General features: G+C 39.4%; 1 protein-coding gene across 1 annotated transcript in view; it reads right to left on the bottom strand.

Moving 5' to 3' along the window:
• The window catches only part of C2H10orf67 (chromosome 2 C10orf67 homolog), a 189,797-nt gene that overhangs the window by 77,715 nt on the left and 84,932 nt on the right, over positions 1 to 27,150 (bottom strand). The window contains exons 6-9 of the mRNA XM_038532058.1: positions 18,731 to 18,883; positions 12,589 to 12,721; positions 11,350 to 11,408; positions 5,384 to 5,449 (exon numbers count right to left, since the gene is read on the bottom strand). Coding sequence (XP_038387986.1) covers positions 5,384 to 5,449; positions 11,350 to 11,408; positions 12,589 to 12,721; positions 18,731 to 18,883 — 411 coding nt within the window. The remainder of the gene's footprint in view (positions 1 to 5,383; positions 5,450 to 11,349; positions 11,409 to 12,588; positions 12,722 to 18,730; positions 18,884 to 27,150) is intronic.

The raw sequence follows: 27,150 nt of genomic DNA, 5'->3' as shown, positions 1-27,150 counted from the left end.
CATTACCCGGAATAGGCCTGACTCAGAGGGAACTCAGGCAACAGGGAACCCAGTTATAGGATCAAGGCCAGCTACAGTGGTGGCTCAGTGCTATGCCCCCAGAACGAGGAGCTACAACAACTTTCGTAGCTCGTTTCCATCTTAACTCTAGATTATCCCTAAGAACCAAATACACTGGGATGAAACAGATGAATAATTAGTTAAAATTAAGAGTTCAGTGATAGTACTTTTCTGATGAGGACATTTTTGTTGTTGTTGTTAGCTTCAAGATATATGAAAGCGAAGGATACAAAAATCCACACATAAAACTCAGTAGCATTTTCTATACCCTAACAACAAACCGTCTGAAAGAAAATAAAGAAAATGATCCCATATACAATAGAATCAAAACATGAAAACATTTCAGAATAAATTTAACCAAAGAGGTGAATGATCTGTACATTGAAGACTACAAGACATTGATGAAAGAAAGTGAAGAAGACACAAATGAATGGAAACGAATGGAACATGGATCTCTCATGTTCATAGGCTGGAAGAATTAATATTGCTCAAAGGGCTCTACTACCCAAAGCCAATGCAATCTCTATTAAGATACCACTTTTTACAGATTGTGCTTTTAACTAAGGGTAGAAAAAATAATCCTAAAACTTATACAGAACTGCAAAAGATTCCCCAAAACTCAAGCAAACCTGAGAAAGAAGAACAAATCTGGTGACATTACACATCATGATTTCAAACTATATTATAAAGCTATAGTAATCAAAACACTATGGTACTAGTGTAAGAACAGACACATAGACCAAATGAAACAGAGTCAAGAGTTCAAAAATCAACCTATGAATAAATAGTCACCTAATATCTGACAAAGGAGCCAAGGACACTCAATGAAGAAAAGACAGTCTCTTCAATAAATGGTGCTGGGAAAATTGGACATTCACATGTTAAAGAATATAACCAGACCCCTATCTTATACCACTAACAAAAAGTACCTCAAAATAAATTACAGACATAAATGTAAGGCCTAAAGCCATAAAACTCTTAGAAGAAAACATAGGGGAAAAGCTTCTTGGGATAGGTCTCAGCAATGATTTTTTGGATATGACACCTAATGCACAAGTAACAAAATAAAAAATAAACAAGTGAGAGACCACTTCATATTAAAGAGCTTCTGCACAGCAAAACAATCAAAACAAAAAAGGCAACTTGTGGAATGGTAGAAAATATTAGGAAATCATATATCTGAGAAGGGATTAATATCCAAAATATGCATAGATCTCATACAACTCCATAACAACAACAACAACACCCAAATAAACCAATTAAAAATGGGCAGATGATTGAGGCCCTGGGTGGCTCAATTGAGTGTCTGACTCCTAGTTTCAGCTCAGGTCATGTTGTTGAGGTCATGGGTTCGAGCCCTGCCTCCAACTCCCAGGCTCAGCCTAGAGTCTGCTTCTTCCTCTCCCTCCCCCTCTGCCTCTTCCTGCACTCATGCACATGTGTACACATGTGTGTGCATGCTCTCCCCCTCTGTCTCTTAAATAAATAAATAAAATCCTTTAAAAAATGTCCAGATGATCTAAGTAGACATTTTCTAAAGAAGATACTCAAATGGCCAACAGGTACATGTAAAGGTATTCAACATCATTAGTCATCAGGGAAATGCAAACCAAAATTGTTAATGAGATATCCCCTCATACTTGATAGAATGGCTATCACTAAAGATAACAAGTGTTGGCAAAAATGTGGAGAAAAGGAAATACTTGTGCCCTACTGGTAGGAATGTAAATTGGTTCAGCCATTATGGAAAACAGTATGGAGTTTCCTCAAAAAGATTAAAAATAGAATTACCATATGACCCAGCAATTCTACTTCTGAGTACTTATCTGAAGGAAGGAAAATCACTATCTCGAAAAGATATCTGCACTCCCATGGTCACTGCAACATAATAACATAATTCACAATAGCCAACACATGGAAACAACCTAACTATCCATTAACAGATAAAGAAAATGTGGCATGGGGATCCTTGGGTGGCGCAGCAGTCTGGCGCCTGTCTTTGGCCCAGGACGCGATCCTGGAGACCCGGGATCGAATCCCACGTCGGGCTCCCGGTGCATGGAGCCTGCTTCTCCCTCTGCCTATGTCTCTGCCTCTCTCTCTCTCTCTCTCTGTGTGACTATCATAAATAAATAAAAATTAAAAAAAAAAAGAAAATGTGGCATGAATATATATATATATGAATACTATATATATAGGAATACTATATATATAGGAATACTAATATATTATATAGTACTAATACTAATATATAATACTAATTATATATATGATATATATAATACTAATTATATAATATAATTATATATATTATATTATATAATTATATAATTATAATGCAGTATCCTACAGATCACTGAATAGGAAGTATTAGGAAAAAAAAAAGGAAGTATTAGGAATACTAATATATTATATAGTACTAATACTAATATATAATACTAATTATATATATATATAATGGAATACTATTCAGCCATAAAAAGAAGGAAATCCTACCATTTGCAACAATGTGGATGGGCCTTGAGAGCATTATACTAAATGAAATCAGTCAGAGGAAGATACTGAATGATTATTTATATCCACATCTAAAAACTGAACTTAGAGAAACAGATAGGTGATTGCCAGAAGCAGGGAGTGGAGTGAGGTTGGCAAAATGGGTGAAGGTGATACCAACAGGCAAATATCTACCTATAATAAATGTCCTAGGAACACAATATATATGGTGACTATAGCTAACGATACTGTATTATATATCTGAAAATTTCTAGGAGAGCAAATCCTACAAGTTGTTGTCACAAGAAAACAAAAAATCTAACTGTGTGTGGTGATGGATGTTAACGAGATTTACCGTACTGATCACTTTACAATATTCACATATATCAAATCATTTTGTTGTACACCTAACATGAATACAATGTAATATGGCAATTATATCTCAATTTTTTAAAAAAGATAAATCAACACCACTATGCACAGGAATCATGGGAAGACACAAAGTTATTTTACACCCTTCCCCTCAAGCCAGTCTAAGGATACCCACACTCCATGTGTCATTGTTTACCCACACTTATTGATAGTGCCTTTTTTATGTGCAGCTCTTTGACTTTTCTTTTTTTTTTTTTAAGATTTTATTTATTTATTCATGAGAGACACACAGAGAGAGAGGGAGAGACAGAGGCAGAGGGAGAAGCAGGCTGCCCATGGGGAGCCCAATGAGAGATTTGATCCCAGGACCCCGGGATCAGGATCTGAGCTGAAGACAAATGCTCAACCACTGAGCAACCCAGGTGCCCTGCTCTTTGACTTTTTAGACTAGGTTCTTGAGAGGCCAGAACACAGACTGCACTGGAAAACAGAAATAAGCATGGAACAAAAACCGTTCAGTGAGAAAGTTTTTTAGATTTCTACAAAATGACTCTGCATCGACTCCACCATCACCCACTTCTTCATCTAGGTGCAATCATCAATCCAGAAATCGTCATTTCTGGAAAAAAAAATACTGTGGCAAGAAACAAAGGAAGCCCGACAGCCATGAAGCCAGCCTCCCACCAAGTTGGTAACAGAATGTCTTGGTGGGAGGGAGAAGGCACCAAACAGAGACTTTGCTGGGCCCAAAGGTATGCCATGGAAGAAGAAGAACCTTAAGCAGACTCCCTCTTCTGAGAACATGAGCCCCCAAACTAGTTCTGAGCATGCCAAGCCTCTTGTGCTGGACCGGGTTTGTGATGCAAGATCTTGCTGCCTGGCAACAAGTGCAGCACTAAACAAACTTCTACACAACACAATAAAATGTGATTGGTTCCCCCGTGGGCAATATAATAGCACCGGTTAACTGCTTAGGGTTTAAATAAAGAGGCAAAGTAAAACTATGGGTTCAGTTCATAGTATCAGCACAAACTCGCTGACCAAGTAGTTTCATTTCTTCCCCAATGCCACTAACCAACTGACAATATAACATTTGGTTCCCGGTCTATAAAAGCACTTTCAATTTTAATGACAATGTGCACATTTAGTTTGTTTTCAGAAGCAACTCCAAGACATTGGAGGAATGACAGAAGGGGTGGGGGAGGCAGAAGAAATTGACCGAATAGACTCAAATAATGGAGACGATTTTTACAGGCCAGGTACCCAAAAGTGAGGGATTCAAAATAATGTTATTTGTTAGCACATGTCTTCTGTGACTAGCTAACCATAATTTTTTCCTTGCCTGAATTCCCAAGTTGGTTTCATAGAAGGCTTTATTGTAGTCTCAGAGCATTGTTTTGCATTAATTTCTATGACAAGAAACCCAAAACACATGGTGCCGAGAGTAACAAAACAGAGTTAGGGAAACGGTCATGACTTGGCACAAAGTGTGACAAGCTGTAAAAAAGGGAATGTTTCAATATCTGAAGTGGTGTTGACTTCCTATGAACAACCTTTTCTCTTCTAAACAGTATCATATTCTTTTCAAGCACATTTAGAACGCAAGTCAAGCTGTGTTTTATTTTTGATTATAATAAACACAGTCAGTTTACTATAACAAAGACATACTAGTGGTGACCAGTTGAAAGCCAAAGTACAACACCATAAGCTGGGCGGGGGGGTGGGGTGGCGGGGCCTCGGGGGTGGGTAGTCCACAGATAAAATAAAAGAGCAGCCGTCTGGAAAGTTCTCTAAAAGAACATAAAAAGGCAGTGTTTTCTTATGAGACTAACACAGAATGCCAAAATATCTAGCTGGGCTCTTTTTTTGTTGTCACTTATGGCAATTTGTAACTAAAAATAGCAAATCCTTCAAAATATTGGGCTCTCATATTTGTTTTTTTTTAATCTCCATAAAACTCAAAAACTTTGTGCACTGCTTTAAATTGTAACACTATTTCTTATGTAAGACTCATCTACATAGCAGCTTATTACATTTGTGTCAGTACTAATCAAACTGTTTTCTTAAAAGGATCTTTTAAAAATGTTTATAGAAATAGCTGAAAAGGATTAAGAAGTACAAACTTTTAGTTGTAAAATAAGTAAGTCATGGGGTTGCAAAGCACAGCATGGGGAATATAGTCAATAATATTATAAGGATGTTGTATGGTGACCACACTTAAAATTGTATTGAACATAGATTAATGTATAGAATTGTCTGTACACTTAAAACTATTATAACATTGTGTGTCAACTATACTTCAGTTAAAAAAAGTTAATAATTTTGTATGTATTTAGATTATTGACAAAGTGTGAAATAGTTCACAATAAAATGGTTACAAATAAAGTTTATAAAGAATTCATGATTCAATTGAATTCCTGATTTCAAATTTATTAGGAAATAACATAAATCACCTTACCATTTCTTGAACTAATGATTTTTCATAATCAAGCTCACATAGTAATCTGTCTCTACCATCCATTAGCTAAAAGAGAAGAATATTATATTTTGATTAAAGAAAAGAACAGAATACCTAAAAGAATACCTAAAATTTCTCCTCAGTAGAATAGAACAACACATATTTTGATTTTAAACATGAGAAAAGCAGATCCTAATATGATTTTAAAAATTTAAATATCTGTAGATTATCATGTAACAGTAATACATTATATATTACTGTATTTTTCTAGAACAACAAGCAAGATATACACAGGAAATGCCAATTTATTGACAATCTTCCTCACCCTATACCAACAAAATGTGATGTTGATATATAATAAAGCAAGTATAGTGTATCAAGAAGAGCACTTTTGCTTTCCTCTTTATAAGACCCATTCATTTATTTTAGATTTTTGTGTTGTATTTCTATGCACATCAAACTCTATGCCAACTGAAAACAATCATCAAAAAGCATACACTGCATAGCCCCTGTACTCCTATGACTTGCCTTGGTATCTTCAATGATTACTTGCCATTCATGTATTATATATAATAATAATCAGTGTTATATACACTGATAAAATTCAAACCTTGGTTTTGACATCCATTCAATTAGTCCGTACATTCATGATTTAATACACATGTGTGGAACACCTTTTAGATGCCAGGCATTTTGTTAGTCTAGAGAGGTACAGAAGTGAAGTAGAACAGATCCCTTCCTCTGAAGCATCTAGGTCTGGTAGGAGAGCAATGTGAAAAAATGACTGTAATACATTAGAAAATATGTTAATAAATCAAATTTTCAGGTGGCCAAAAAGCATAAAGAGCCACAAATTCCGGCAACCATAGTTATAATAAGATATAATAGGAGAAGTACATTTTGACAATGGTCTTGAGGGCTACTGGGAATGCAACCAGTTGGAGAAGGAAAAAGGCAGTGGAAACAGCAAACAAAATAGCACAACAACTGGAGGGGAGTATGAAGTCATGGAGGAATTGGGGAGGGCTTGATGCTATGGAACCCCAGGATGGAGAGAGACAGCAGTGGCAGGAAAGGAAAGGAGGAGGGTTGGGTGACAATATGAGAGGCCTCACTCTCCACAATCAGGGGTGGAAGGCAGGATGATACAATGAGGAACATAAGTGTGTTCAAATCGAAGCTCTGCTCCTTATTAGCTGTGTGGGTAAACTAAGTCGGCTTCAAGCCTTAGTTTTCTTCTCTGTAAAATTAAGATAGTAAAATCTATTTTAAAGAATTAATTCAGAGAGAATTTAACTGTTCCTGGCATATGAAAATCCCCCGGTGTATTTTTAGGTGGTCTGATTTTATACTGTAGACAATGGGAAACCATTGAAGGTTTTAGCACGTGCAATTAGGGTATGACACACTACAGCAGAGTGTGGAAGCTTGATTTGAAAAGGGATGAGGGGGATCCCTGGGTGGCGCAGCGGTTTGGCGCCTGCCTTTGGCCCAGGGTGCGATCCTGGAGACTCGGGATCGAATCCCACGTCGGGCTCCCGGTGCATGGAGCCTGCTTCTCCCTCTGCCTGTGTCTCTGCCTCATTCTCTCTCTCTCTCTGTGACTATCACAAATAAATAAAAATTTAAAAAAAAATTTAAAAAAAAGAAAAAAAAAAGAAAAGGGATGAGGGTAGGAAACAGGAAAATGAAGTTAGAATCTATGGAAATTAAAAAAAAAAAAAAAAAGAATCTATGGAAATGATGACAGCCCCAACCAAGTCTGTAGCAATGTTGTGACAGAGAAGGGGGATTTGAAATACACTGTGGAAGGAAAACCTACAGATTGGGCGACCAAATAGATACGAGGCATAAAGGAGAGAGTAGAGAATGACCCTGGATTTCTCATCTGTTCTTAGGGATCGATGGCAACGTCATTCATTTAAGTGGGGAAACACAGCAGAGTCCAGATTCAAGGGGTAATAAGGTCAAGTTTTGACAGTGATTTGATGAATAGGTAGCACATTTTTTCAGCAAATGTTTTTAAGGGCTGATGACTAAGAATTTAGAGATAAACAAGACAGTTTCTGACCTTAAGAGAGCAAATAGTCCCAGGTATACAGGGCCACAGAAGGAGCTTCTAATTACCATAGGAAATGGATGAGGCTGTCAAAGAGCATGTGACATTGAAATTAAGGATGAGAACAGAATTGAAACTATAGACGTGGTGTTCAGAGAAATCATAAAGCAGGAAAGGAAGTTTGGAAGTCACTGGTAAACAAGTGTGCCAGTTATGGGAGAGGCTGAGGTCAACTAGAGAGAAAAGAAGGAAGATCAAGGATAAATAGAATTCCCAAGAATAGCATTCAAGTGGAAAAATTGAGCAGAGAAGTCACAGAGAATTGACAGATATTGCTTGGAAGGAATGAAGAACCACGTGAAGAATCAGAAGTGAGCATTGCTGTAGAAGACTCTATGATACGGCAGGCAGTCCTTCCATATACAGCAGAAAATTCAGGAAGGAAAAAACCTAAAAAGAATTGAAGGCAGGATGCCTGAGTATCTCAGTGGTTGAGCATCTGCCCTTGGCTCACGTCGTGATCCCGGGGTCCTGGGATTGAGTCCCGCATTGGGCTCCTCACCAGGAGCCTGCTTCTCCCTCTGCCTACCCTCTCTCTGTGTGTCTCTCATGAATAAATAAAATCTTTAAAAAAAAAAGGATTGAAGGCAATAGGAATCTCACTGTGACCTTATACACAAGAAAAACTAGCATCGGGGGAGCGAAAAGGGGTTTGGTAAGCACAGATTTATTTTAAATAACATTTGGAATATAGTAAATGGCAATGGGTGATTAGAGTCAATGGATACCACCAAGACAATGGTTTCACTATATCTGTAGGCTACAGTGAAATTTTTAAAGGCATTAGAGAGAAAGAGGTGATGAAGAAAGTTCCAGAAGAGGAGGAAGGAAGAGATGAGTCAGGGCAAAGAAGAAGGATCCTCTTTGGATAAAAAGGAGTTAAGGTGAGGCTAGGTAAGCTAAGTGACAGAGTAAAAGTGTGCAGAAGGAATTGTTTGTGCATCCTTTCAGGTAAAGCTAGACATCTCTTCTCTATGTACATACTTCTATTACAGTCCACATCACACAGCCCAAGGGTTTTTGTCTCTTGTCCTAGACTTAATCTGCTCCACAGCAGGCCATGCGTGTGTGTGCACGTGTGTATGTATGTGTGTGTATATCTGTCTGTCTGTAATTTTTGTATCTCAGCACTAGCACACTGCTTGGCACTAAAAGGCATCTAGTAAACATCACTGAATTAACTGATATAGTGGAGGATATTGGAAACCAAACCAGTAAATATCAGCTCTCATTTGCTCAACAAGTCCTAATGTGCTTTCCAGTTGACAAAGCACTTTGACTCCCATTATCCCAATATATCCTCATAGTTAAGCCTGTGAAAGACAGAAAGAGGGAGAAGGCACTGGCCCAAGGGACTACAGTGGCAGAAATGGAAGAGGAACCCAAGGTTCTGGGTTCCTTCTGTTCAATACCAAACTGTACCTATTTTCAATGTGTCCGTGGAGGTCCAGGACATATAAAGAAAAAAAGAAAAGAGAAAGGATTTTTTAAATGATCAAACGGACTAGGGATCTGCTATATTTGCTAAAGAGAGCTGTGAATTAAAAACACGGTATAAGGGGATCCCTGGGTGGCTCAGCGGTTTGGCGCCTGCCTTCAGCCCAGGGCATGATCCTGGAGCCCCGGGATCGAGTCCCACTTCAGGCTCCCTGCATGGAGCCTGCCTCTCCCTCTGCCTGTGTCTCTGCCTCTCTCTCTCTCTCTGTCTCTCATGAATAAATAAATAAGGTCTTAAAAAAAAACATGGTATAAGTTATATATAATTTTGAATTTTAGAGTAGTCTTGCTAAAAAAGGTAAAAGAAACAGGTGAAATTAATTTTAATAATATATTTTGTTTATCCAAATATACATTCAAAATGTTATCATCTCAATGTGTAATAATTAATCTTAAAAATCATTGCTGAGATATTTCACTTAAGCTAAGTCTTTGAAGCACATCTCAATTTGGGGACTGAAATTTCATTGGAAATACTTTATCTGTATTTAGACTGCATAAGAATTACAGAGCAGCAAGTAGATTCACATACCAAGTTATTTAAAATATACACAAAGGTTTTCCAATAAACTGAAACAAGTATCAGTTTTTACATTTAAATTTTAAAAATTAAAATTAAATATAACTAAAAATTGAGTTCCTCAGTTGCACTAGACACAATTCATGTGTTCAGCCAGCCACAGGGGGCTACCACCGGGCAGTGCAGACCTAAGGCAGCTGAGGAAACACTTAACTGAAATATTTAAGCTCACACAGATCTTGACTGGTCATTCGAAGGGGCATGTTTCTTTCTAATCGGCGGCTTAGTGGTCAGATTTTTTGCTCTAATTTCTTGTGCTCTTTCCAGAGAAGAGTAAGCTTACACGACTCATCCCTACAAGTGACTGGATAGATCGAACAGTTTTAGAAACACTTAAACTGTGATAATTCCTTAGAGGTTGAGACTAGGAAGCTGCGACTTCATTTTCAACCTAGACATTGATGCCAAGAAGGTGAAACAGATAATGTCCACAGACTCTGGTTTTCTCTGTAAGGATGGGACTTGTGCTGTCACCACTGCAAATAGAATGAAGCACAAGAATATGAACTTGCTCTGCAAATCCATGATGATTTTGCTTATCAGAGAAAACGTCTCCCAACTCTGACCCTTTATGTAACCAATTCTCTAAAAATTAGTTCTTAAGAGTTAATTTTACCGAAAACCTAAGAATACTCTGAACTGTAAAATGGGGCTGAAATTTGGACCTCAAATGACGCACAGGTGGCTGTCGGTTGGGCTCTGGAAACGGGGCTTGTGTGACTGAGGGATGGCATGTTTAATTAAAACTGACTGTTACCCAGTTTTTAAATTACTTTTCATTTTAAGGGGCACCTGGGTGGCTCAGTGGTTGAACGTCTGCCTTTGGCTCAGGTCATGATCGAGTCCCACATCGGGCTCTCCACAGGGAGCCTGCTTCTCCCTGTGCCTATGTCTCTGCCTGTCTCTCTGTGTCTCTCATGAATAAATTTAAAAAAAAACCTTAAAAGCATTTTTTTTAATTTTAAAACTGACACTCGATTCAGTTAGTGGAAAGTATTTATGTTTATTTGGAATAATTCAGAGATGCAAATACACATTTTCACCTGTAAATCTCAGGAACTCTAAACACATTCTCATTCTATGAATCACTCAAAGAGCATTGGTCAGTGTGCCAGGCTCTGTGCTCAGTGCTGGGAATATACCAGAAACAGAGATGATAGCGTCTCTGCTCTCGTGAGGCTTGCAGTACAGCAGGGAAGATTGATTATCACTGAAAATATGTTGATGGCTATGATGGTACAGTAAAGGGAGCTAAGGAAGCCCGAAGCAGGGGTGCCCGACCTGTGTGGGGGGCATAAGTGCTGTGGTCCCACTGGCCCAGATGCACTACGTGATCTTGGCCTTGCTGATACGAAAAGAATTCCTGTCCTAAGTAGAGATTTCCCACATAACGTAGCCCAGCTCGTGCGCAAACAGAAAAATGAACATGAAGCTACATGTGGGCTGAAAAAAAGAATGTTCATTCTTAATAACAGGATTTTTCCACAAGCACATCTCCGGACCTCCTGTGCCATCGAACTTCAGTTCCTTACGGTCAACGAGGCAGACACTCAGTTATCGCAAGTAAAAGAAGTATCTGTACATTAATTCATTTTCAGGAATGAAATCCTTATTTACTGTCAAAGAGCCTACCCAAATCGCGGGAGAGATTAAATATGGAAATGGACTTTCCCCTACACCCCAAGACGATCGGGACCCACCGTTATTCCATCAGTTCTGCTGATATTTCAGTGTAAAAGAGTCATTCGTCAATGTATAAAGTTACAGTACCTTTTGAATGGTTTTATGATTCTTTTCTGCCGTCTCTTTCAGATTTATAATTTCATCTTCTGTAAACAAAAGGAGAGAGAGGCCAACCATGAAATTACAAGCTTACGGCCCTGTATTCAAACTCCCTGCTTCAGGGCAGGCTGTACACTGCTGGCAGGCATGGTGGACGCAAGTCCTAGCAGGACTGTGACCTTCACAACTGCCCTTGACATTCACAGCCTTCTTCCTGCTGTTCAGACGGCTGGTCAGATAGGGATTAAGAACTAAGTTCAAGATCCAAGTGTGGCTGAGGGCTGAAAGCTTTTCATCAATACTAGCAATGGACATTTTTGCTGTTAGTTACAGCGGATACAAAGTGCTTTAGCAGGTGGCACTTGATGACTCAGTAAGAGCTACGAAAACTGGAAAAAGCATTATTACACCACTCTAGGAGGGAAATGAAACTACACTGGCATGGTATAATTTATATTCAAGAGAGACTGTAATATATCTGATTTTATTGATATTTTGCTATAAGTTTTTTTTAATCATTTGTTCATTGCTTTTCATAAATGCAGGTTAAGGGGAACATTATATAATTCTCAGAAATATAAAGATAACAACAGTAAGTGAAAAGATGCTTTAGAGCACTCTAACTTTGGTGATTTCTTTTCTTTTCTTTTTTTTACTTTGGTGATTTCAGTGTGACTTTTACCATTTATATGGTATGTAAAACTGGGAAGGGTTATAAAGTATACACATGAAAATGTATATTATAGGATTATATCCAAAATTGAAGATAATTCCGTGGTAGTAAGTAGTGGCATATTTTTCTGAAGGGCTAACTCTCCACAAAGCAGTCCCCGATATGTGTGCTTAAGTGTTTAAAGGTTATAAATTTTAGATAATCAAACCAGCACATGCAACAGGAAGTCAGCAAAAGTTTCTATCTGTTTATAACATTTCTAAGTGAAATGGAGCACTGCTTAGCACATTTTTCAAAGGTCAATGCTTGTCTTGGGGGGGAAAACACCAGCTTGAGTTAGAATGGCATGGGCTCAAGAATATAACCACAAATAAACTCTCTTTCCCAGGCAAGGAATGCTGTCTTAAATGAAAGTCAAAGTTGGCTAGCAAGCTGATCTTATAAATGTACATAACCAAGCAAAAAACGTATCTTTGGTAAAGACAAACACCGCTAAGGATTTTATGAAGCGCCCGATGCATAGGTTTTTCTCAAAGATGACTGTAAAATGTTACCTAATACTGAATTTTCCTTTAGGTTGAGTCGGATTGCTTCTTCCAGTTCTGAAATGATTTGAAGCAGTCTCTCGTTTGCTACTTTGTACTCCAAATTTTCCCTCTCCAGGGTCCTCTCTCTGGCAAAAGCGTCCTGAAAGATGGGGAATTCCGTCTTTCTAAGCAGAGAGCCAAGGATTTAAATATGCAACACAAGACAATACAGATACAGAAGGGCTATCATATAATTTTCTGAATTCTATTACACACTTATAATATGAATAGTAAAAAGGAAGGAGATTAAATAGAGCTTGCTGGAAGAAAGGCTGCAGTACATTCTGTACAAAGACCACAGCACATGGGGACATTTTATTGACAGGAATAATGCATATCATACTGTTTGTGTGCCCTCATCATTCAGGTCAATTCATTATGGAGGCTGTGTCGGGGAGGCAGCTGGGGCCCCTCCACCCACACTTCCCTCTGTGTGTGTCTGAAGTGCTGTCCGCCTGTAACTAGGCAGGCCGGGGAGACCAGGACGGGCAGCGCCAGGGGGTGGCAAAGTGCATGGCTAAGGAGGGGGGGCTTGTTGCCTTTGTGGCATTTCCCAGTGTCAGTGCTGCCAGTGTCATGAGGAGCACATCACATGTCAAAACGGTGACGTTTTCAGGCTGGGAGCCGCATGGAGTCCATCAGGCACACGGATATCCACACAGTTGGTTTTCTGCTTGGTGGAGGAGCCACCCAGAGGCAATTCATATTCTGAACATTAACATGGCTTTGCATGCCTGTCACACTGGGGACTGTGCAGGCGTTTAATGCTATTGAAGACTTCGGTTTAAATCTCTATGCAAACAGCGATTACCTTGTAAGAAGGTTTCAGGATAACTTACAACAAAAGACTTTAAAGTTATAGTTTTAGTAAAGCAAACTCATTTACATTTTTATTATGTGCGTCTTTTGTTTAAATCTTGCCATGTCCATTATGGGAGAGGCTTTTTCTTACGCAATAGAAGCTTATTGGGACAGCTACTCTTCCTTTCTTCTTCTTCTTCTTGTCTGTTTCAAAGCTTTTGAAAAACATCTGAATATACTCACTTATGGCTGTCTAGATTTTACTGCCACACACTAAAAAAAAATTAAGATGTAATGGACTGGGCGAAGCTGGGGAAGAACTTTTTACTTCATGAGGGTAAAATATTAAATGATTATGCAATCTCAAAATATTAAGAAGTAGGCTTACGAGTCATCATATTATTATGCTAAAAGAGACAGAAGGTTCTATATGCCTTGCTCCAAAATTCATATGGATAACAGAAATACTTTTGAATTTTAATCTTCAGGTGAATGATAACATATTCCTTCTGCAGCAATGTCATGATGGCTAATACACAAGAATGAAATCTTCCCTCAAAAACAAAATCTTTCTTCCCAATATACTGGGTTCCTTTTCGAGTCATGTTTTTATTTAACTTTAGATATATCCAAAAGCAAATTATTAAAATGTTTTACTCTGTGACCATAAGGGCTCAAAAGAAAAATAAGTGGCTACAATTTTGGCAGTGCATTTAATAAACCCAGTACTTTCAACAAGAAGCCACATACTAATGAAGTCAGTTATATCAGAGGGAATTTTTAAAATAGTCTTAAGTTTTGCACTAAACCCAATACAAATCTTCATGATTGTGAGCCACCATTTCATTTAAATTATTTGAGTCCAACTCATTCTTAACTAATGAGTTGATAAGAGTTAATAAACAACACTGTTTTAATAAAGGAAGAATCCCAGGCATTAACTTCTAGTCTCACCATGGCTCCATTTGGAATCATCACAGAATGTACTTATAGACTAAAAAGGGATTTTTAAACAAACAAGCCAACAGGCCAACAAGCAAGCAAGCAAGCAAGCAAACAAACAAACATTTGTCTCCAAAGGCTTAAGCACACATTTTGTAACTAGCAGAACATGAAAACTCACAGTGGATAACATGAGCACTCGTTATCATCTACTAAACAAGAACTATTTGAATTAATCACACCAAGTGTAAAATGTGTAAGTGGTAACAGCTAATACCTTCAGTGCATTTCCTAAAACTCTTGTATACAATCAAGAAACAAGGAAAGCACATTGGACTGGAGGGTTTCTCTTCTTCCTACCCATCCACAGCCCCTGTTCTTGTGAGTTAATCTTTACCTCTGTCCCCACCATCTGTCAGCTGCAGGAACTGCACGTAATTAACTATTCAGACTCCCACAGCAATGAGGACACTCATTAGCAAAATGAACAAAGGGATAGTTCTGGGCTGCCACGGTCATCTGTTACACTCTGAGTGGCAGGTTTTGTGGTGGTGTTCCTCCTACCATCTGCCCACACTACGAGTTTTGGCTTATGTAAACCATGAGGCTTCTTTAAAATAAACTGTGTTAATAAAACCGAGGTTAAGAAGGACAGAGATCATTAAAAGGTGGTTTGCTAGATGTGGCTATTTAAAGCCGCATTGTAGTCGCGGACAGGTTGTGTGTGATCCACGATCAATCTGGGATTTTAAGTTTATAAAGGAACTCGCCAGTGTCAAGTGTTTCTATCATGTTGTGAAAACGAGGACGTCATGGGGTGGCTCGTGTACTGTTTCTCTGGTGAACATTTGCAAGGTGTGCAGAGACGCTTTCTCCGGTAGAATCCTAAACAGATCTTGAAAGCATCATTTTTGAAGACTGGTGTACTGTAGAACCTCACTACTCAAAGTGTGGTCCCCAGACCAGGAGCCTCAGCATCACCCAGGAGCTTATGGGAAAGACAAAATCACGGGCCCCAGCCCAGGCCTCCTGTCAGAATCCGGATCTTAACAAAAGCTGGGGGGGATCCATATGCACAATAAAGTCTGAGGAGTACTATTTAGAGACCTGCATGTGCCTCTCAGCAGTCTCCCTTCTGCAATATTGGCGTCTCAATTCTGCAGGCTTCCCGTACAGTACTCGGACATCTCAATTTGATGCTGGGGGTGGGGGGCGTGCAGTGGGGTTCTGATGCATGCCCATGTTGCATGATAGTCATGGAGAAGAGCAGGTGCTTTCCCAGTGAGTGACAGCCAGGAAAGTGGCACACTGGGGCAGAGCAGCCCTGCAGAGCTGCCACTTTTGAATGACAGCTCTGTTTCAGAGCTGTCAGCAACAAGCAGTCATGTTCACTTCTGGGGGTGGGGAGTGGGGGGTGACAGTTGCACAGCTCATTTTGTTAGGGTAAGAAAAAAATGAAGTCTTTTCAAAACGACAACTCCCACTGCAGTTAAAAACACATGCATGTGTGCGAGCATACACCCACATACATGTGCACGCGCTCTGACAGGTCCCGTAGCAATCAGTCTTCAGGGGGATTTATCAGGGGACAGCACGACGTCCTGATAACTACAGTGGCATGCAGTTAAGTCTCAATGGTTTCCTGCAGAACGAAGCTGGAAAAGATGCTCAGTCCTTGAATGACGTTGCTCAGAGGAATATTCGACGTCAATCCTGGAGAGACGAGGCTTCTGTAACTCCAAGAGCCCCCTTTCCTGATTTCCATTTTGTTATAAATATGACTTGGGCTAGCTGTTTATTAAAGTTTTCCTTTGTGATCACATTCTTGTCAAATTTTTCTCAAAAGCAATTCGAGATATTATGACTGCTTATGAACTATAAACTCTTTATGTAATTTGACAGTAAGAATGAACAAGAGTGATTCCCTATTACTTATTCAGCTTGCTTATTTCAAGTTGTCTCAAGTTTATCTCCACTGCCACTTTGAAATTTTCCAATTGGTCCTCCAGATTCTGTTTTCCAAATCTAAGCTCAGACGCTGGATATGGCAAGCTTTTCTATACCACCAGAGGGAGCAGTTGTCTAAGATGAAATTTCAAATTTAAAAAGCTCTCTTCCAGAACTTCATTCAGTGGCAGGGAGTTTTAGGAAATCTTCTTAGAGGATTGAGAAGGAAAATATTCTCCATAGGTTTGTTTTATATAACTCATGACTGGTTTTGTGGCATTCATGTCTATGTTTCTGAAATGCACACCAGGCCCAGCTGCTCTACACTGCCCTCCATCAAGGTGGGAGACCAGCACCAGACGTTGTATTGGGGCCCTAAGGAGTGGGGAGAAATGTATACTTCTAGTTAATCAGGAGTATTTCACCTCTGTCAAATTTTAGGGTGCTTATAGAAATTGTGACGTGGTCTCCCTGGGGACAGGTTGTGAGAAGGATGCCTGTTGTATTGACTGCGAATTGCTCTGAGTTCTTTGAAGAAAGGTAAGTATATAAATCCTAGATTATCATTATGAGGAAATACACGAGTCCTTATGATCATCTACTTGACTTTCCATGGAATGCTCTGAACAAACCTCAGGACTTGTTGAGACCATCCGGATTTGGTAATTGAGCACCTTACACTACCATATGAGGTCTATCTTGTAATGTTTACATCTCTAAGTGTTCTTAGCCTGTTAACTGTTCTGACACCTGGGGGATGTCAGGATGGAAGGAGGGCCAAACCTATTAGTTTTTTTAGTCTTTTCTACTAAATTGTCTCCGAAAAAAATAAGACTAGATTTAGACCCAGGAAAAGGTTAAGGTAAAGTGAGTACAAAAACTAGATGTGCCTCCTCCAAAGCAATCAGAACATGTAAAAAGAATTAATATTCAATTTTATTACATCTATGCTACAAACACTTCAGACTACATGACTTAGGAAATACTCAGGTGGTTTTATTTTTTTAGGCCCTAAGGAATTCTTATAGATTATACAAAGCAAACACTTCTTCACCAATCAGTAAACAAAATCCTGCAGGATGATGCAAGTGCAATTCCTTATCTCCTCTATAGTTGGAAGTTTTAAGTAAGAATATTAATGTGGGACTTTGGTAAACTATAGATTGCACTTAAAGGCACCAGCAAAGCAGAAGTGTTTCTTCCTCGTGTTAACATTTGGATGTATAACTTTTCACAGCTTTTCTGTGCATATCTATGCATGTGTCAATATTTGCATATGTATTAATGTATTCATACATTATAATATTTACATGTGTATTAATGCATTCTTACATTATAATATAATATTAACATGTGTATTAATATATTCATGCATTATAATATAATATAATAATATAGTCTGTTTTATTTATTTTAAAATTTTATTGATTAATTGATTCATGAGAGACACAGAGAGAGAGAGAGAGAGAGAGGCAGAGACATAGGCAGAGGGAGAAGCAGGCTCCCCGTGGGGAAGCCCAATGTGGGACTTGATCCCAGGACTCCAAGATCACACCCGGAGCAAAAGGCAGACGCTCAACTGCTGAGCCACCCAAGCATCCCAATGTAGTCTGTTCTATATATACGTATCAGTTAGTTAGTTTTGAAAATCACAACCTTGACATCTCACATAGAGCATAGAGCTCCACTTCTTTTGTGGGCTTCAGATTCAGCTGAACTGAGGTCCAGCTGAATGCTATCTTCACCATTTACTAGCTGTGTGCCTGGGCTGAGTTAACCACCCATATCTGCCTCCTCCTCTGTAAACTGAGCTAGATGAGAAGACAAGGTATGGAGTGCCTGCCAATTGATACTCAAAAGACTATTATTCCTCTGGCCTCTCCTCTTTGACAGGTTAGCCTCTTCTTGCTCACTCCTTTCATTTCTGTTCCCACCAGTACTTTGCCCAAGTCATAAACCAGCTTCTGGCTTTCCCTGAAACAAAGAGAACTGAGGGAAAACCCTCCAAGAATTTTCCCTAAAGGTCCTTCTATTCCATGGTGCTTCATGGAAGCCTCTGACTTGGAGAGATTGCTTTGTGTCTTTCAAACTGTCTAAACAGCAAAACAGGGTCGAGTCTTCAAAATTAAAACAAACGTCTATGTGTTCTTCTAGAATAGGAAAATTTTTGCAGTGGGAGATAGGTTCTTTTATTTCTGTTATAAATAAAAGTTGAGAACAATTATATTGCTCCTATTTATAACTATTATGGGTTTTCTGGAATGTGCCATTGAGCAGAAAAGGGTTGGACTGGCTGGTGTTGTGGAGAGATGCCCAAGATAGACTACTTGTAGTTCCTTTATTCTTAACCCAAACTTCTAGAAAGTTATAACTTTATCTACATATATTAAGATTAATTATTCATTGCTTCGAAACTCACAAGTCTTTGAAGTCTAGACTCTTCATATCGGTCTAGTTCTTCTCTTAATTCCTTAATAATCTCTTCTCTCTCCTTCAGTTTTTTTAACAAAATACTCATTTTGATCGTAGCTGATTCTTGCACAAAAGTCTCTTCTTCCACCTCAAAGAATTGCTAGAGGGAGGAGCAGCATTAAAAATCAGACACTAAGTGAGGACCATCAGAAACTAGCTCATGTTTTATTTAAGCTATTGCCTTATAAGTTATTTTATTTTTGTAACTTGCACACAATTCTCAGTAAATAACTATGTTTATATTGAATGATATGCTAAAGTGCCGTAGACTATAGCACATTATTATCCTATAAAACACAAAGCATAATGTGGTATTTTAACTGCTTCAGCCACGCAAGTAATCATAGTAAACCTTAATTGTAAATTCACATCATGGTTGTGAATGCCCTACTTCAATCTTCCCGGAAAGGAAGATAGCGAAAATTTGAATATGTAAAAAGAGAAGTAAGCTTCAATGGTGCAACTCATTCCCCCAGTGGTTTGGTATAGAGATAGGAGAAAAGTATTACTTTGTTCCTTTTTTCCACAGAAAAGCTTTGCAGGCCATTAATCCAGAAAGACTATGTTTCATTTGAAAAATTAGGAATCTAAGACCAAAGCAGATGAATATGCATTAAAATAAGATTTTTTTTCTATGCAAAGCTGTGGATAATGAACCATTAGGCATAAGATAGCAATCCTAAGAGTCTATCTGCAGAACCATTCTAAAATCATATAATTCTAACATATCATTCATTTCTCTGCATGAAAAAATGGCTATGTTCTTGCTTAAAAAAATCGAATACGCTGTTTTTTGATAACACTAATCAAATAGAAATCAAATGAAAAAATATATTCTCAAATTGGTTGGAAATGAATTTGTATATTAGTTGATGCCATATATCATATATGGCGGTGCCCCTATTTTAATTCATTTGACATTTAATTAATTTGGCTCAGTTGGTTAAGTGTCTGACTCCTGATTTCAACTCAAGTCGTGATCTCAGAGTGGTGAGATTGAGCCCTGCCTGCATTGGGCTCTACACTGGGAGTGGAGACTGCCTAGATTCTCTTTCCTTCTCCCTCTGTCCTTTCCTTACTTGCTCTTTCTCTCAAAAAAAAAAAAAATTAATTCATTTGACCTTATATTATGAGCACGTCCCATGTCATTAACATTTTACATAAATGTAATTACTGATGGTTACATCACATTCTGATCTAGAGAAATGCCATTATTTATATAATCATTATAACATATATATTTTCAGGTTTTCATTATACTGTATCTTTATACAAACACCACTGACCACATTTCTGATCTTTTTTTCTTGGCCTAGATCCCTAGAAGTAGAATTCCTGGCCAGAGCATACAAATATTTTAATGGTCTTGATTTCATTTTATAAATTTCTTTTCTTTTTTTTTTTTTTTTTAATTTTTTTTTTTTTTTTTATTATTCATGATAGTCACACACAGAGAGAGAGAGAGGCAGAGACATAGGCAGAGGGAGAAGCAGGCTCCATGCACCGGGAGCCTGACGTGGGATTCGATCCCGGGTTTCCAGGATCGCGCCCTGGGCCAGAGGCAGGCGCTAAACCGCTGCGCCACCCAGGGATCCCTATAAATTTCTTTTCAAAAAGATTGTGCAGTTTACATTCTAACTTGAGGATAAGGATGTCTGTCTTACTACATTCCCTGAATCACTGTATATTTTCTGAGTCTTACTATGACTATATATGAACACAGTATTTTATTTTTATTTTAGTCAGCATGTTTTACCTCTTTTTTTTTTTTTTTTTAAGTAGACTCTACCTCTGACAGGGAGCTGGAACTCACAACCCTGAGATCAAGAGTCACATGCTTTACTCACCCAGCCAGCCAGGTGCCTCTGAATCAGCATGTTTTAATCCCCAAAGTGAATTTTTTATATGATATTAGATATTATGCTTTGCATTTTGAAAATATCCAATTCTAATTATATGCCCTTTTACTGAGAACTCAAAATAATTTTAGAACTTCCATTGATCTATTTAGTAATCAGTTTTATTGATTAGTTTTACTATTTCCATTTGCTAGTACAAAAGCACTGTTTCTAGACATCTTGTTTTAAGCATTTAGGTGCTTCTCCATTTATAGGCAGGACTCTGAAGATCCGTGTCACAGAACCAAACAGGGAAGAAATGCTTACAAAACGAATGCTGTTACTTACTCACTTCCAGCGTGTAAAACTCTCATTCTCAACCCTGCTGTATAAAACCATACTGTCCATTTTGAATTCTTTGAGAATTATAGAATTATTTGTGTTGATGTGTTTGCTGCTAATATATGTGAGCACATGCCCATATAGGAACTACAGCAAAACCTAATCACATCTGCTAAGACACTTAGTATTGTATTTAGAATTAGGTTTTCAAACTAAAATTGCTCCATAATATATGATGAACACCGGCTGGTGAGAATGCTATACCTGGGTAGAATTGAGAGTCAAGCTAGGAACAGAATACTGACAGGGTCTATGCAACACTAACGTAAAATCAGCATCTGAGAATGCAGTAAAGTGTGCATTAAAGTGCAGTAAAGTAGAGCAATCCATATGGCAATACCAGCTTGTTATGCTTATTTATTTAAAAATTTGATTTATTTATTTTAGAAGGATAGGGCACCAGCAGGGAGAGAGAATAAGGGAGAGGGAGAGAGAATTCCAAGGAGACTCCATGCATGCTGAGCACGGAGCCCAATGCAGGGCTGGATCCCACGACCCTGAGATCATGACCTGAGCCAAAACCAAGAGTCAGATGCTTCACCAACTAAGGCACCACCCTCAGCTTTTTAAATTGAGTGGTTGTAAAGAACAAGGTTGATTGCACAGAACAGGATACCCTGCATTGGCATACCAGCTGTGTCACTTAGTGCCCTGTGCCTCACTTTTATTATCTGTAAAATGGGATTAATAATAATACCTAAACTGCTGTGAGAATCAAATAAGATAATGCACAGAAACCATTTTGAACAGCGTCTACAACACATCAGCTCCCTATAAGTATTACACTCTAACATTTTATTTTTGTTCTGTTTTGTCATTCAAACCCAGATGCCACTTGCTCTGGGAAGCCTTAGCACCCCACCTGCCCACCTGCCCTCCACTGCTATTCTTTCTATATCTTTTCAACACTCCTCTTGGGTCATTTCATTTGTTTGTTTATCTGCTCACTAATTTTTGTGTTCTGAAGACGATGGATTTATTTTACTTTTTTAAGAATTTATTTTTTTAAGAGAGAGAGAGGGAGGGAGGGCGGGGGAGGAGCAGAAGGAGAGAGCAAGAGAATCTCAAGTAGACTCCTCACTGAGCACAGAGCCTGACTCCAGACTCAATCTCATGACTCTGAGATCATGACTTGAGCCGAGACCAAGAGTTGGACACTTAACCAACTGAGCCACCTGGACACCCCTATTGAACTTTTTAAAAACTCCAAAATAAAGATGCTTCTGATCAGCTGGCCAGGTCGTCTCCTCTGTAACATGACACAAACCACCCTGGATGCTCATTTAAAATCCCTCCAGGAACTGGGCTGAGATGCTGTACAACTCAGCAGGGCTCCAGCGAGCCTGCCTTTAGGATGGGCTCTGTCCCTCTGTACTTCAGGGCAGGGAGGGTCATGGAAGAACCAAACATTTTGGTTCTTTGGAAGAACAAAACATTTTTTATTTCTGACATTTCATAAAATAATTTTAAGGCCCAAACACATTGGATTCATTTCTCTTCATCTCCAGGAATGCTTCTGATGTTTGACCAATGTTTATTGAATGAGCTGGACTCATGAGGAGATAAGCAAGAAGCACTTTTATTTTTCTTCACCGCCTCTCAGATCTGGTCTACCATCTCATGTTTCTTACCTCTTAGAAAAACTCTCAGGAAGGTGCCACAGCATTTTTGGTTTTGTTTTTTAACTCTTAAATAACAACAACAAAACTGGATAAAGGAAAGAAAGATAGGAAGAAAGCGGAAGCCATAAATTTATAAATAAAACACCCCAAATCTCACTCTAGCCTGCTTTTACCCCATCAAGTTTCCCTGTCCTCCCCATCTGTGGCCTCCCTTGGACTTGGCATCCTGTGGATAGAGGAGACGGGCTGAAACTGGATTTCTTTTCTCATACCCAGAAATTTGCTCAACATCCTCCAGTCCAGATGTTGCTGCAAAAGTATTTTTTTTAGGTGGGATTAACATTAAAATCTGTGGACTGAGTAAAGCAGATTACCCTCCATAACGTGGATGGGCCTCATCCAATCGTTGAAGGTCTTTGGAGAAAGACTGTTTTTGGACTTGAGCTGTAACATCAACTCTTCCCTGGATCTCTGGCCTGCTGGCCTACCTTGCTTTCCAGCCCTGACAATTGTGTGAGCCAATTCCTTATAATCAATCTCTCTCTTTTTTTTTTCTCTTGCTCTCTATACACACTGGTTCTATTTCTCTGGAGAATCCTGACTAATATAATATCTACATCTGAAGACCATAAATTCACACCAACACCTCCAATTCCAACCTAATACCATGGCATTTATTTATTTTTTTTTTTTTTTACCATGGCATTTATTACAGCCATCTCCTTTCCATAGCATAACCCCTTCTCTCGCAGTGGGAAAGCTGGCTCCAGATGCGTGATGCACTGATGGGTTTGCTTCATGTCACCCACATCCCTTCATGTCACCCATCTCCTGGCCACATTGTGCCACCAAGAGCTTGCCTCTGATGCAGGCAATGGGATGGAAAAGGCAGAAGCATGCCTTTGGTCTTTTAATTCACAATGGCCAGAAAATTTTATTTTTTTGGACTTTAATTCCTTTGGTCTTGCAAGAAGAGTGAATATTTGTATTTTAATTTTTCCTTTAGCATTTGAGAAGTAGTTGATATTCAAATCTTTGGCATAACTCTTGGATTTTTATTATTAGAATAATTTTATGATGTCATTTGGTCTCATGGGCAAAACTTCTTGACCAAGAGTATTGAACAACACAGCTGGATATAATCTAGGGTGAGAAACAGACTAGAAAATGAATTCTCAGGGCAGCCCGGGTGGCTCAGCGGTTTAGCGCCGTCGTCAGCTCCGGGCGTGATCCTGGAGACCCAGGATCGAGTCCCACATCGGGCTCCCTGCATGGAGCCTGCTTCTCCCTCTGCCTGTGTCTCTGCCTCTCTCTCTGTCTCTCATGAATAAATAAATAAAATCTTTAAAAAAAAAAAAAAGAAAATGAATTCTCAGTATCAGATACAAGGTGACCTTGCCCTTAAATGGAAATAATGCACTCTTCCAACCAGATGCCAAATCTCCCAGGGTACCAGCAATCTCATGATCCTCAGAGAACAGTGCTTGATATTTGGGGGCTACATCATGAAGGTGGGAACAAGGCTTTCTTCTCTCCCCAAGGTTCAGATACACAGCTGATTGATCATAGGCTAAATGATTAAGTTCAATGTGTTAAAAAGAGAAGAAAGGAAAAGAAAAATCCAGGAAATGTTGTCTCCTCCCATATGAAGTGATACCCTCCATTCTGACCCTGGAAGAAGAAACTTGGTCACATTATTTGGCCATCCCCCTCCTACTATCTTTCTCACTGGGGCAAGCCCTGCAGGAGCATATGCTCTGTCCTGGCAGGAAGAGACCCACCCAGCCCCGTCCTGCCTCTGATGGGAGTAAAGTCTGCCAAGTTTTGAGAGTTAGCACTGGGGAGCCTGCTTTCTTAGTAAAGCAGATGATCTCCATCTGCTGGCTCTCTGACTTTATTTTTCAATTTGTCCAGAACCTGGGTGGGGAAGAGCAGTATTATTTATCAAGCATCATAAATGCTGCAATAATATTTATCTTTCAAGGTGGCAAATCTAAGCATGTCACAAAAACTGCTTAGGATTCCATAATGATTCTTTGATGTCTTCAACACAAAGTATTAATTCCTTAGGCTCACTTCCCTGCATTGTCTCTCAGCACTCTCTCCAGTCCTCTTGTCCTCCAGCCTTACCAAACTACCTGCAGCTCCCTGACTGCCCTACACTTTAATGCTTCTGTTCCATGAAATGGGCCATGTCCTTGAGCCCTCTCATCTCCCCTAAGCTTGCCAAATATTCACCATCCTTCAAGGCTTAGCTTAGGAATCACCTCATCCTGAAAATCTTAACTACTTCCCCAATCCCCACAGAAGAGTTGGACACCTATTGGGTGCAAATCCTTTTTTTTTAAGATTTTATTTATTTATTCATGAGAGATATGCAGAGAGAGAGGCAGAGACATAGGAAGAGGGAGAAGCAGGAGCCCGATGTGGGACATGATCCCAGGATCCTGAGATCACGACCTGAGGGAAAGGCGGACGCTCAACCACTGAGCCATCAAGGTGCCCCATGTGCAAATCTTGATTATGGATTGTAATTGCTGAATTCTTTCTTTTCTTTTTCCTTTCCTTTTCTTTTATATCCCTCATGGCCACTAGATTATGAACAATATAAGTACAAGGACTGCTTTTGTCTCTGCTACAAAAATCAGATGATGCATGGATGACTCAACAATTGAGTGAAAGGACAGACAGTTCAAGCCTTCAACATCATGCACTGCCATGTTCTAGGACATCCTTACTAAGAACTCATGTCCATTCTGGGTACCATGGCATAGGTCAAGTTCTTGGCATCTTTTTTGGGTATATTCTGGCCTAGAAACCAGAATGTTCAGCAAACTTTTATTGACTATCTGATGTGTCAGACTCTCTGCTAGGACCAGAGTACAAAGACAAATATAGCTTAGTCCCTGGCCCACAGGAACAAAGATTCTACAGTACAAACCAATCCACAAGTGGGTAATTGTGATGCAATTCAGTGTGTCAATGATCCAGGAGAGAAAGAGCATTCTAGCAAGAAGGGACATTATAAGAACATTCCAGGGAGGTGACTAATAACTTGAGGTGTGGAGAGGAAGGCAGGTGAATGCAAGTAGCTCAGTATTGCTGGAGGGTAACACTTTCACCAAGAAGTGGGAGATAAGACTGGAGAAAATAAGGGCCTTCTGGGCCATGGTAAGGGCTTAGACATCATCCTACAGTTACAAAGAAGATGCTGAAAGGTTTCAAAAGGGGGAAAGATGTGAAGGGGTTTATGTTTTGAAAGACCACTCATTTGACCAGGCAGAGAAAGACTTTCAGAGACCAGATGGATAAGAGGTAACAGCCACAGGCCAGGCAAGCAATGCTGACTGCCTGACCTAGTTCTGTGGCAAGACACCAGGGATGGATTTAGAATGTAAAAAACTGGCAGGAGTTGATTGACTGAAAACTAGAGTGAATTTTTTATTTATGCTTTGTCACCAACCTACAGTTTTACTACAGACTTAGTGGCTTAAAACACACGTCTTATCTCACAGTTTCTGTGGGTCAGGAGTTGAGGCATGGCTTAGGTGGGCCCTCTGCTTGGAGGCTCCAGGCTGCAATCCAAGTGTTGTCTGGGACTGGTTTTGGTGGAGGCTCAACTGGGAAAGGATCTGCTTTCATGTTCACTCAAGCTGCTGGAAGGATTCGGGTCCTTGCATCTGATTCTTGCTGAGTGTAGGCCAGAGACTGCCTGCTGTTCTTTACTTCCAAATGTTGGGGCTCCCCCACATGGCCTCTTGCTTTCTCCAAGCCACCAAAGGAGAGACTCTGCATGACAGGAGCTACACTCTTAGGAAATATAATCATCTGGGCACCTTTGCTATAATCTACGAGTTAGAAGACCCACATCCTGCCCACTCTCAGGGAGATAAGGAGGGTGATCACACACAGCGTGAACACCCGGAGGCTAGATTGTGGTGTCCAGCCCAAGGAGTGACTGCTGGCTTCCCAGCCCGGAGACTAGCTAGGCTGTGCTGCCAACACATGAGACCAGGAGACCTGGGGGAGGAGGGGAGCAGTGTGGAGATAAGAGGGAAGATAGGTCTTGCGGTTGGTGTCATGGTGAGTCTGCAGTGACTTATTTTGTAATCTGCATGTTCATTTTTTTTCCTATTTCATCTAGGCAGTTTTCTTTCCCACCCTCTCCTCAACATAGAGCCTCATTCAGGCCATTGAGTGCTCCGGGGAGGGTGTTCCTCACAATCCAAGGAGTATATCCTGCCCTTGGCAGTGGCCCGTCTTGGTTTCCTAAATCAGAGTCCAGAAAACTTATTCCCCTCCAAATACCAAAATGTTGGTATTTTACCACATAATACTATTACTAGGACTTAAAAATCTGAAATAAAAATCACTTAATGCCAAAAAAAAAAAATATCACTTAACACCGGGATAGTATTTGCTGCATTAAAATTTGGGATCTAAAATTAGTGCCCTCATTAGATATGGTTCTTCAATATTTCTCTCACCTTCAGGAATGTACAAAA

The sequence above is a fragment of the Canis lupus genome, chromosome 2, assembly GCF_011100685.1.
Source record: "Canis lupus familiaris isolate Mischka breed German Shepherd chromosome 2, alternate assembly UU_Cfam_GSD_1.0, whole genome shotgun sequence".
NCBI classification, from domain to species: Eukaryota; Metazoa; Chordata; class Mammalia; order Carnivora; family Canidae; genus Canis; species Canis lupus.
Note: the sequence above shows the minus strand (reverse complement) of the source record. Positions and strands in the feature narration are given on the sequence as shown.